This window comes from Crotalus tigris, unplaced genomic scaffold, assembly GCF_016545835.1.
Source record: "Crotalus tigris isolate CLP2741 ecotype Arizona unplaced genomic scaffold, ASM1654583v1 scf7180000024297.1652928, whole genome shotgun sequence".
NCBI lineage: Eukaryota > Metazoa > Chordata > Lepidosauria > Squamata > Viperidae > Crotalus > Crotalus tigris.
The window spans coordinates 1406016-1419232 of NW_024100470.1; the positions used below are offsets into that span (position 1 = coordinate 1406016).

A 13217-nucleotide genomic window follows, 5' to 3' on the forward strand; every position below is an offset into this window, starting at 1 on the left:
AACAGATTGAATTTATTATTAATAATTTCCTGGAAATTTAATTATTCATAACAATACACTACTTATTTAATTCAGATTTTGTAAGACTTCTATAGCTAGGAGAAATGTTGTTTAGGCACAGTCTTGATTATGATGGCGATGATGATGATAATAAATATTAATTCATGAACTTAATTAAGGGGAAGGGGAGACAATAGCCAGGTGCAGGTGACCACTGAATCTATCACTGAATATAGAATATAGAATATAGATCTAATTGCAGCATGAAGCAGAAAGGTAATAATGATATTGAATTGTGTATTCTTGCATTCTTGGCAATTTTCTGACGTTAAACAATGTTTTTTTAAAGTAGTATCAATATTGGGTGGTAAAAATGGATTTAGATATATTTAACAACATTCATCAGCAACCATATGAGGGAAATTATGAGTATAGCATGTTAAAAGCTGTGAGGTGAGTGACAATGTCCTACATCTCTTTTTCTGAAATCAATTTACTAAAATCAATATGTAATTTTCATTTCAGAGTAGTGACTCAGCTCTACCTACACATTTTGTCTATGGCATTTGCTGTAAAGGAGATTAATGAAAATCTCCAGATTTTGTCCAATCTCACCCTAGGCCTTCATATCTATAACAGCAATTTTATTGCAAGCTGGACATACCATGCCTCAATGGAACTCTTCTCAACACAAGGCAAGCTAATCCCTAACTATAAGTGTGAAACAGAAAAAAATCTGGTGTCAGTCATTGGAGGACCCGATTCTGAAGTCTGTATCCACATGGCAGCCATCCTGTCCATTTACAAGATTCCACAAGTAAGCGTTGCCTCCCAGATTTTAATTCAATCTATATGTTTAGTTACTATCTATCATCTACATATCTATCTTACACTGAAATATGCACAGAGATAGTTTTGTTAACTGGAAATTAAAAATGACATTTGAATAAATAGTTTTATAGAAATAAGGAGAAGTATCATGTTTTTAAAGGACATTTCAAATACACGTTTCTTTCTTTTGAGCCAAATTGTATAACATTATGCCTTTCCTTTAAGTTCAGGATAAATTCTTTCCCTTTTGGAATCAATAGGATAGAATAAAATACAGCAGTTCCATTTTGCTTTAACTATAAATTGGTAATGAAAACCTCTGAAGAACATAAAAACAAAACAAACAAAAAAAAAGAAAACCTCTGAAGAACATAGATTTTCCTTTATTGAGAAATAAGCAAATCTGTAAAACATTGGGGGATATTTTTGTTTGGCCTTAAATGAAACAAAAATATTGCACTATTCCTTTAGAGTATGTGCAATGTTATACTAACTGAACTCCTTCCCATGGCTAAAGGTGGGACCTGAACTCATGATTTTCTGCTTTCTAGCATGATGCCTTCTAACATTTTTTTCTACATTTCTGTCATGTGATCTCATTGATTACATTCAAGCAATCACCACTGTAATATGCAATTGTTCCTGAGACTCTGTATGAGTAAATCACTTTCACTCTCTAATCTCTCTAACCCATCCATGGAGAAAAACATCTGTACCTAAATTGCAGTCATTCAAAATGTTGCTCAATTTTCCACAATATATATATATTTGGTTATTATATTATGACCATTCACTGGACTTTTCACTGATATATGAATTGCTTTTTGGCATAAATCAATAATACCCTCAATGACACTAATTTATATATTCTGATATATTCATTCATTACATTTATGCCTTAATTTCCACAAATGTATCTATTAACTGGGCAAAACTGTCATTCATCTTCACTTTTTTCTTTTATTGTGACAAATAATATATTTATTTAATGTATTTCAGATATTAATTCATGCTCTAATCTTTCATCATAAGTTGGTCTTATATTGACTCTTGTTGGATTTGGTTAATCAATGTATTTTTGGGGTGCTTGTTGTTTGAAATCATGATAAAATGCATTTGCATTGAAGATCACTATAATTAAGCATTTTTATTTGAGGATGTTTTCTAAAAACTTAAAAACACCTAATATTCTCCTATGGCTTATGTAATGATACAAACACCATGAGGAGATAAAATGCCCATTATTCATTCAAGGACTTTTTCAGTAATGTTATTCACTCATAGCAAAACATCTCTGCATGTTTAACCTATAGGACTTTCATAATCTTTTTTATGTAAAAAATAAATTGCATCTCAATCACATTCATGTAAAAATAAAAATAAATATTTATCTAGATATAAATACTCAAATATATTTTTCTTATTTTTATAGTTCACTTATGGTTCTGCTTCTGAGACGAATAGGAAAACTCAAGCTGTTTTCCAGCACCAGCTCTTTCCAGATGTACAAAGACAATATAATGGGATTCTTCAGTTACTGTTGCATTTCCAGTGGACATGGATTGGAGTAGTATATGACAATGATAATAATGGAGAGAGATTTATCCAGGATGCTCTTCCTATATTTTCTCAGAGAGGAATCTGTTTTGATTATATTGAAAAATTCCCAGTAATTACATCAGTTAGTGACATTGATAAGATGGTGACAGAGGGGTTAAACCTGTATGGTGTTGTAATTGGAAGTATTGCTAACGTATCCGTTATTTATGGTGAAATTGAGACCATGATATTTGTCAGACTGTTTCCCATTATATTGAAATATGAGGATGTAACAATACATGCAACAGGAAGGGTTTACGTTATGACAGCTCAGATGGATTTCACATCATTCTCCTTTCAAAAGAATGAAGACATAGACTTTCTTCATGGTGCCCTGTCCTTAGCAGTTCATTCAAAGGAGGTCCTGAGATTCACTGACTTTCTTCAGTTGACAAATGCTACCTTTAAAGGAGAAGATGGTTTCATTCAGGCTTTTTGGGAAGAAGCCTTTGGATGTTTCTTTCCTGAGTCCATGATAAAGAGGCAAGGAAGGGTCTCCTGCACTGGTGAGGAGAAACTGGAGAATCTCCCAGCATCTATTTTTGAAATGAGCATGACCTCCCATAGCTACAGCATCTACAATGCAGTCTATGCTGTGACTTATGTTTTGCACAACATGCTTTCATTTCAATCAAAAAAGAGTGTCCATGAAGCAACCCAAAGCCTACTGGCTCAACACCTGTGGAAGGTAAAGTCCTGGACAATCTAATTTCATTTAGGTCAATTTGGTTCATAGAAGAGATTCTAGACTAACTAGAAAAGACTTATACTTCCACATTTCTTAAGACCGTTTTGTAAAGTAGCTCAAGTGGTTTGAAACTTCAAAAATATGAGGGCTGAGTGGACGCTGGTTCACAAATGTGGCTGGCATCTTCAAAGGCAAGGTAATCTGCCTCATAACAGTTGCCACTGAAACAATCTGTTGTCTAAACCATGGCCCTAATTTTATTAGTTAATTAATTAAATTATATGTCCAATGTCACTATCTCAGGTGACTCTCAGTGGCTTAAAATAGTATAAAAGCATTAATATGTAAACATTAAAAGCATCAATGTTAAGATGAACAAATAAAAGGTGAAAACCGAGAGGAGAGATGGTACAGGAATGGACCTTTTTTTCTCATTCAATCAACCACCTTCAGCATAGCACACCCCCATACCACACACCCCTGAAACCAATTGCCAGAACCAGTTTTTAAGGTTCTTCTGGAAGGCCAGAACAGATCTAACTTCAGGAGGCATGATATTCAAAAGGACAGGGAAATGGCAGAGAAGGCTCTTTCCTTTGACCCCACTAGCTGAAATTCTTTAAATGACAGGATCCAGAGAAGAACTCTTCTGCCAGCATGAGTAAGGTGGGAAATCTCATTAGAGCAAGATGGTGTCTCATGGAATCTAGTCTCATATCATGAAGGATTTAAAGGTGATAAATCAACATCTTGAATTGGACCTGGAAGCCAACCAACAACCAATGCAGCTTTCCTAACAGCATGTTGCATGTGCCACCCTAGGGGCTCCAGCTAGTGGTGGGATTCAAACTACCAGTTCTCTGCATGGATGCAGGCCTCCCAGGCCTAGAATGGATTTCCAGAAGTGACATCCATGCATTTCTGGCAGGCTGTTCTAGGCCTGGGAGGCCTCCTCCAGGCCTCTGAAGCCTAGAGCAGACTTCTGGAAGGGACATCCATGCATTTCCAATGGATTGTTCTAGGCCTGGGAAGCCTCCTCCAGGCCTCCCAGGCCTAGAACGGACTTTTGGAAGCAGTGTGGGTTCAGCCAGTTCTCCAAATTCTACAAAATTTAGCTACCGCTTCTCGCGAACCAGTGTGAACTGGCTCAATCCACCACTGGCTCCAGCTATAGTTTCTGAATACTCTTCACAGATAGCCCCATAATAGTAATCCAAATGGAAGATTACTAAAGCATGAGTTTCCATTTAAGTTTTTTTCAGGTATAACAAAATAGATATAGGCAGAAAACAGGAATTAGAATGGTGTTCTAGAGAAAAAGGAGAAATATCTCCAAGGTCCCTTCCAACTTTACTACTATTACTACTAGGGTCTGACCATGACAGAGGGGATACTGACACAACTCCAACAAATCATATCCAGGGTATGACCACTATCCTGAGTCTACTATGAATGATCTGAGATAGGTCCATGACCTCCATGGTGACCATACACTCCCGAGACTCTTCCAATGTCATCCCCAAGGTCATAAGGCTGGGGAACCTCACCACTCACCCGAAATTGCCCTCCAAGAGCTATGGCATAAAGGTTGCTATGCAGCAGGGAGTCTGGTACAACAGAAAAAGTCCCAACTGATTCTATGAGCCCAGATTGAGGAACAGGATCTCACATTTGGAAACTCTGAAAGCAGAATAAATTTCTAGATGACAACTGCTCTCCCTCCCCTGCCCTGTGTATTTTGCTAGTGCCCAACCACAAACCCTGAAGCCCAACATGACCCAACAGATACCAGCCATGAAAGCTAGTATTGCTTCACAGATTGTCATGTGAACGCTATTCTCACAGTGTATAACATGCTTTTCCTAAATAGGATGCATTCCTATTTAACTCTTCTATAGTAGTTCTATAGAGATTGAAATTGTGATTCCAAGCAGCTTCAGTTTTGAATGAAGAAATCTATCCGAACAGCCATAGAAAGACATTGATGCAGCTTCATTTTATCCAATACTGTACTTCTGATAAGCTATTTGCCTGAGAGGTCCTATGAATTGACACTTAACTATATTGGCACAATTCACATCCAATTATGTATATGCATGAGCTTGCATAGCAACATGTATGAAGCAATCAAAACTTGAGGCCTTTTCAGAAAATGAATTTATTCATCCTAATTTCTCCTTTTTCTCTAGAACACCATTCTAATTCCTGTTTTCTGCCTATATCTATTTTGTTATACATGAAACAAACTTAAATGGAAAAGAGCAATGTCATTAAATATGTCCTGATATCTCCTCTCCTCTCTTCAGCTCAACCATTTTGTGAAAATCATCTCATTTAACAACAGTGTTGGGGAAACTGTTTACTTTAATCAAAATGGAGAAATGGAAACTGGATTTGATATTTTCAACTGGGTAACATTTCCAAACCTTTCATTCCTTAGAGTCAAAGTTGGAGACATACAACCCTTGTCTCAGACAGAAAAAACATTTACTATTTCAGAGGAATCCATAATTTGGCCAAAGTGGTTTAATCAGGTAGGTTCTGTAATTCTTTGTCCTATTCGAGAGTTGTAAAACTTGAAAAGCTTTTAAAGTAACTCTTCTTCAACTATCTCAGAAAATTGTCTGAAAATACAGAGAAAATGTAGAAAGAAATGTCATATAACAAGATATAGGAGAAAGAATCCAACAAAACATGAAATGTTCAAATATATCCTTTTACATAGAATATCAGTATGGAGGAATCATATATTTCAGGATCAGAATGCCATCTCTTCTTGCTTAATACACCCATTCAGGAATGTCAGGTTTATTAGATTGCATTTATCATACCATGGTTTGTCTCCAAAATAATGATTTAGATGTAATTGGAAGCTGTATTCATTTGAGTCATTATCTACAATTGAAGAATTTCTAATAATAAACTTGTTAGAGGAAAAAACAATATTAAACAAAATATCACCAAGGAATGCTAAAAAAATTAAAACATGACATTTAAATGGCATTCAATTCATGCTGACATATGTCAGATTACTTATTTTGTCTCTGACTCACTCACTCACTATCTATCACTCTCTATATGAACTTTTGGATGGACAGAAATAGAAATTAATAAATCATTTTCCCTAAAAGATTCTGCAATAAGTTATCATATATGAAATCCTTCTGAATAATTAACCTATGAAAGCACTTACCACTATAGTCATTTATAGATATGCACATTTGCAATATGAAAAATATTCTTCTCTTTCTTTAATTTTTAGGCAAAGCCTTTTTCTCTCTGCAATGACAATTGTCATCCAGGTTATAGGAAGGCCAAAAAGGAAGGGAAACCATTTTGCTGCTATGATTGCCTTCTTTGTCCAGGAGGAAAGATTTCTAATCAGAAAGGTAAGTGATAATTTCCCCTTTATGGATTACTGCCTTGTCGTGGCGAAGGGGCTTGCGTAACTCAATGAAGCTATAAGCTATGCCGTGCAGGGCCACCCAAGATGGACAGGTTATAGCAGAGAGTTCTGACAAAATGTGATCCACTGGAGAAGGAAATGGCAAACCACTCCAGTATCTCTGCCATGAAAACCCCATGGACAGTACTAAAAGAAAAAAAGATATGACGCTGGAAGATGAGCCCCTCAGGTCAGAAGGTGTCCAATATGCTACTGGGGAAGAGCAGAGGGCTAGTACTAGTAGCGCCAGAAAGAATGAAGCGACTGGGCCAAAGCCGAAAGGACGCTCAGCTGTGGATATATCTGGTGGTGAAAGGAAAGTCCGATGCTGTAAAGATTTTTTCTCCATAGGAACCTGGAATGTAAGATCCATGAATCAAGGCAAGCTAGACGTAGTCAAAAAAGAGATGACAAGACTGAACATCGACATCTTAGGAATCAGCGAACTAAAATGGACAGGAATGGGTGAATTTAACTCAGATGACCATCAGGTATACTACTGTGGGCAAGAATCCCTCAGAAGAAATGGAGTAGCCTTCATAGTCAATAAAAGAATAGGAAAAGCAATACTGGGATACAATCCCCAAAATGACAGAATGATCTCAATTCGAATCCAAGGCAAACCATTCAATATCACAGTAGTCCAAATCTATGCCCCAACCACTGGTGCTGAAGAGGATGAAATTGACCGGTTCTATGAAGCCCTACAGCACCTTATAGAATTAACACCAAAAAATGATGTCCTTATCATCATGGGGGATTGGAATGCTAAGGTAGGAAGCCAAAAGATAACCGGAATAACAGGCAAGTTTGGCCTTGGAGTACAAAATGAAGCAGGGCACAGGCTAATAGAATTTTGTCTAGAGAATACGATGGTCATAACAAACACTCTTTTCCAACAACCCAAGAGACGACTCTACACATGGACATCACCAGACGGTCAATATAGAAATCAGATTGACTATGTGCTCTGCAGCCAAAGATGGAGAAGCTCTATACAGTCAGTAAAAACAAGACCAGGAGCTGACTGTGGCTCAGATCATGAGCTTCTCGTTGCAAAATTTAGGCTTAAATTGAAAAAAGTAGGGAAAAGCACTAGGCCACTCAGGTATGAACTAAATCATATTCCTGATGAATATACAGTAGAGGTGACAAATAGATTTAAGGAATTAGATCTGATAGACAGAGTGCCTGAAGAACTATGGATGGAAGTTCGCAACATTGTACAAGAGGTAGCAACTAAAACCATCCCAAAGAAAAAGAAATGCAAGAAAGCAAAATGGCTGTCTGAGGAAGCTTTGCAAATAGCTGAGGAAAGAAGGGAAGCAAAAGGCAAAGGAGAAAGAGAAAGATACACCCAATTGAATGCAGAATTCCAGAGAGTAGCTAGAAGAGATAAGAATGCCTTCTTAAATGAACAGTGCAAAGAAATAGAAGAAAACAACAGAATAGGGAGGACCAGAGATCTCTTCAAGAAAACTGGAGATATGAAGGGAATGTTTCATGCAAAGATGGGCATGATAAAGGACCAAAATGGCAGAGACCTAACAGAGGCAGAAGAGATTAAGAAGAGATGGCAAAACTACACAGAAGAACTATACAAGAATGAGCTTAACATCCCAGATAACCACAATGAGATGGTCATTGACCTCGAACCAGACATCCTAGAATGTGAAGTGAAATGGGCCTTAGAAAATCTGAGCAACAACAAAGCTAGTGGAGGTGACAGTATTCCAGCTGAGCTATTCAAAATCTTAAAAGACGATGCAGTAAAAGTGCTACACTCAATTTGCCAGCAAATTTGGAAAACTCAACAGTGGCCACAGGATTGGAAAAGGTCAGTTTACATTCCAATTCCAAAGAAAGGCAATGCCAAAGAATGTTCAAACTATCGCACCATTGCACTCATTTCACATGCTAGTAAAGTTATGCTTAAAATCCTACAAGCTAGACTCCAGCAGTATGTGGATCGAGAACTACCAGAAGTACAGGCAGGATTTCGAAGAGGCAGAGGAACTAGAGATCAAATTGCCAACATACGCTGGATCATGGAGAAAGCTAGGGAGTTCCAGAAAAACATCTACTTCTGCTTCATTGACTATGCAAAAGCCTTTGATTGTGTGGATCACAACAAATTGTGGCAAGTTCTTAAAGAGATGGGAGTACCAGACCATCTCATTTGTCTCTTGAGAAACCTATATGCGGGTCAAGAAGCAACAGTGAGAACCGAACACGGAACCACTGATTGGTTCAAAATTGGAAAAGGAGTCCGGCAAGGCTGTATACTGTCGCCCTGCCTATTTAACTTATATGCAGAGCACATCATGAGAAAGGCAGGGCTAGATGAATCAAAAGTTGGAATTAAGATTGCCGGGAGAAATATCAACAACCTAAGATATGCAGATGATACCACTCTAATGGCAGAAAGTGAAGAGGAACTAAAGAGCCTCTTGATGCGGGTGAAGAAGGAGAGTGCAAAAGTTGGCTTGAAACTCAACATTAAGAAAACCAAAATCATGGCATCCGGCCCTCTCAATTCCTGGCAAATAGATGGGGAAGAAATGGAGGTAGTGACAGATTTTATTTTTCTGGGCTCCAAGATCACCTCAGATGGGGACTGCAGCCAAGAAATTAAAAGACGCTTGCTCCTGGGGAGGAAAGCTATGGCAAATCTAGACAGCATACTAAAAAGCAGAGACATCACCCTGCCAACAAAAGTGCGTATAGTCCAGGCCATGGTTTTCCCAGTTGCAATGTATGGCTGTGAAAGTTGGACCATAAGAAAGGCTGAGCGCAAAAGAATTGAGGCCTTTGAACTATGGTGCTGGAGAAGACTCCTGCGAGTCCCTTGGACTGCAAGGCGTTCAAACCGGTCAGTCCTAGAAGAGATCAACCCCGACTGCTCTTTAGAAGGCCAGATCCTGAAGTTGAAACTCAAGTACTTTGGCCACCTAATGAGAAGGAAGGACTCACTGGAGAAGAGCCTAATGCTGGGAAAGATTGAGGGCAATAGAAGAAGGGGACGACAGAGAATGAGATGGCTGGATGGAGTCACTGAAGCAGTAGGTGTGAATTTGAATGGACTCCAGAAGATGGTAGAGGACAGGAAGACCTGGAGGAACGTTGTCCATGGGGTCACGATGGGTCGGACACGACTTCACAAGTAACAACAACAACAAAGTGATAATTTGTAGAGGAATAGTTGTTCACTTGTCATCTGTGATTACAACTGCTGAAGTACTCAGGTTGATTGATTGATTCAATTTTTATAGACACTCAACCCAGTGACTCTGGAAGGCTTACAATTATAAAATTATAAAATAATTTAGGAAACATTAAAATAATAAAAACATCCACAAGATAAACAATACAAAGAGCAGCTGTGATGATTAAACAACTAATGGTAAACCCAAGTAACAGGGCAGCTAACAGGGCCCTTAATAAATTCCACATATATAGTCAAGTGTTTAAAGCTTTACAAGAAGCCAACCGTGTTGGCCCATTCTAATCTCTGAAAGGAGAATATTCCATTAGGGGCTACAGTAGAAAATCTTCTATTATCTGCCAGTCAACACTCTTTGGCTCATGGGATCTGTACCATGCTCAATCTGTTGGATCAAATTGGATAGGTAGAAACCCTTGGAAAAAGACAGCACTTCAAGTAACCCTATCCCAAGCCATATAGGGCTTTAAAGGTAACAACCAGAGCCTTAAATTGCACTGGGAAACACACTGGCAGTCAATAGAACTCAATGAGTAGTGGTCTCACATGTGCCATGTAGCTGGTGCCATTAATTGCCCACATAGTTGCATTTCGTACTGTTGAGGTTTCCGAATGCTCTCCAAGGGCAGTAGAGCACATTATAGTAATCTAAGCAGGAAGTTACAAGGGAATGGCTGATGGCAAGCAAGGTCCAGGAATGGATGCAACTGGCATACCACCCTTAGGTGTGCAAAGGCTTTCCTAATCACAGCTTCCACCTGCTAGTTGCCCATCAAGCGGTTGTGTACATATTTAAATAATTAATTAGATTTCATTATTTCAGTATCATTTTCATAAAAGTTGTTAGTAGAATAGAAGCCTGTTTTTTTTTTTCTCACAGACATGGACAATTGCTTTCAGTGTCCACAACATCATTATCCCAATGAGGAGCAAAATTTTTGCATTCTAAAATATGTAACTTTTTTGTCCTATGGAGAACCTTTGGGGATCACCTTCACCAGTTTTATTATTATTTTTTCTATCATTACTATTTTGGTGCTCTGGCTCTTCATTAAACACAATGACACCCCTATTGTGAAAGCCAACAATGAGACCCTCACCTACATTCTTCTCATCTCTCTCCTGCTTTCATTTCTTTGTACCTTGCTTTTTATTGGTTGGACTCATCAATGGACATGTCTTCTTCGGCAAGTTACTTTTGGTATCATCTTCTCTGTGGCAGTTTCTAGCATTTTGGCAAAGACTATCATTGTAATTCTAGCTTTCATGGCTACCAAGCCAGGGTCCAGAATTAGAAAATGGATGGGAAACAGACTGGCTGTTTCTATGGTTGTTTCTTGTTCCTTTATTCAAACCATTATTTGCATTGTATGGCTATCAACCTCTCCCCCATTCCTAGATGTTGACATGAATTCCGTGCCAAAGGAAATAGTATTGATTTGTAATGAAGGGTCAATCGTCATGTTCTACTGTGTCCTTGGTTTTATGGGTTTCTTGGCAACTATCAGCTTCATAGTGGCTTTCCTGGTCAGGAAATTACCTGACACATTTAATGAAGCCAAATTTATTACCTTTAGCATGTTGATATTTTGTAGCATCTGGCTATCATTTGTTCCAACATACTTGAGCACAAAGGGGAAATATATGGTAGCTGTTGAGATCTTTTCTATTTTGTGCTCCAGTGCGGGGTTGCTGGCTTTTATTGTTTTCCCAAAATGTTACATTATTGTGGTGAGGCCTGATTTAAATAACAAGGAACAGCTAAGAAGGGGAAGAATTTAAGAATTTAACATTAGGTGTAAATAAATAGATTGCATTAAAGATATTTAATTTTCAAATAAACTTCTTATATTTTATAAAGCTTGGTTTATGTGTTCTCATTATATAATCTCCTACTCTAAAACTGAAATCAAATAAAATTTGTTAATTACATGAAAGACATGTCAGCGTTGTTTGGTTCCTTTCAACCATCTATCTGAAAAAAAAATGATAACTCTTCTGTTATCAGTTGACAAGCATCAGCACTTAATCATCAGCTTATGTAGCATAAGTTTCACATGTCCTAAATGACTTGCACCCATAACTGTCCACCCACAACTGTCCAAGTGGCATGAGCTGAAAATGTTTATACTTCCCAAAGATATAGATAGCATTGCAGTAATTCATTGAGGAAGTGACTAAGGCATAAACGACCATGAGCACGGCCTCCCAGTCCAGGAATAGGCATAATTGCTACAAAACACAAAGCACAACTGCCACCTGCTCATCAAATAGGAGCCACAAGTCCAGGTGGATCCCCAGAGTGTGCATAGGTTGTGTCTGGAGCCATTCAGAACAAGAGATGGAAGATTCCCATAGCCAGAGAATCTAAAAACCTCCAAGTTTCAACCTCCACCTCTGAGAATTCAGTACTTAATTCTTTGGAAAGCATATGTCTGTATTGTACACAACTTTATTAACTTTACACATGGGTGACTAGGTGGATTATAATGTTGAAATATCGAAGCTCGCAAAAATGTTCTGAAGAGTCCTCAGCATTTTCTCCCCCAGGGAAGGCTTCAAGCCATGATTTTAAAAAGAATCCCACATTCCATTTTTCACAATCTATCTTCTAGATATGCCAGATTATGGCTATAACTACCATCATGGTATAGCTGTGATAATCTTATTTACTGTACATGCAATAAACATAATTCCTGTTTATTGCCAATCTACATCTCTTTCCAAATGAAATCATTACAATATATACTGCTGATCATTAGTTCATTTCAAAACTGTAGGTTCTTCAAAATGATTGACACCACTAGAAATTTTTTATTTTCATAATGCTCCAATATGCTTCTGCTTCATTTGTACATAGACACATTCTCTTTCTTTGCATAATACATTAACCTCCTTATGGTAATATATTGCCCAACTTTTTTGGCTCTAGATTGTCATCTATGGAGTTTCTCAGTCATCCATGTCATAGTTATCCCAAAGATGCTTTTTCATGAGGCAAGAAGCGGAAGAAGCTTCTTGGATGAGAAGTGAAACATCTTCAAAGCATCTTTAGGATAACAATAACTTTGATGACTGAGAATCTCCATAGACATTTAGCTATGCACTAAAAGCTGAAGAAGCTCCTTGGATGAGAAGTGAAATGTCTTCAAAGAAAAGCAAGAAAGTCCAGTTGCCTCATGAAAAAACATCTTTGGGATTCTAGATTGTTGACTACCAAGCCTAAAATGACAAAATGAATGGAGGAAGTGAGGTCCATTGCATTTTGCTGCTCTCTTTTGAAGCCACCATTTGTGCCTCATAGCTGATCACATTCCCATCATTCCCACATTTTTATAACTACTCAATGTCTCAGGAAATTGTAGCAGAATGCAAAGAAAGATTTAGGACCACATTTTATTGTGTTTTGGGCTTGCTTCATAGACTTTTTG

At 37.8% G+C, this 13217-nt stretch overlaps 1 protein-coding gene across 1 annotated transcript; it reads left to right on the forward strand.

Moving 5' to 3' along the window:
* The first annotated feature begins 373 nt into the window (after positions 1 to 373).
* On the forward strand, positions 374 to 11568 carry LOC120299479 (vomeronasal type-2 receptor 26-like). Its single transcript, XM_039324332.1, has 6 exons — positions 374 to 453; positions 526 to 817; positions 2264 to 3118; positions 5425 to 5652; positions 6381 to 6507; positions 10667 to 11568. The coding sequence occupies exons 1-6, from the start codon at positions 374 to 376 to the stop codon at positions 11566 to 11568; spliced, it is 2484 nt and encodes an 827-aa protein (XP_039180266.1).
* Positions 11569 to 13217: the final 1649 nt, after the last annotated feature.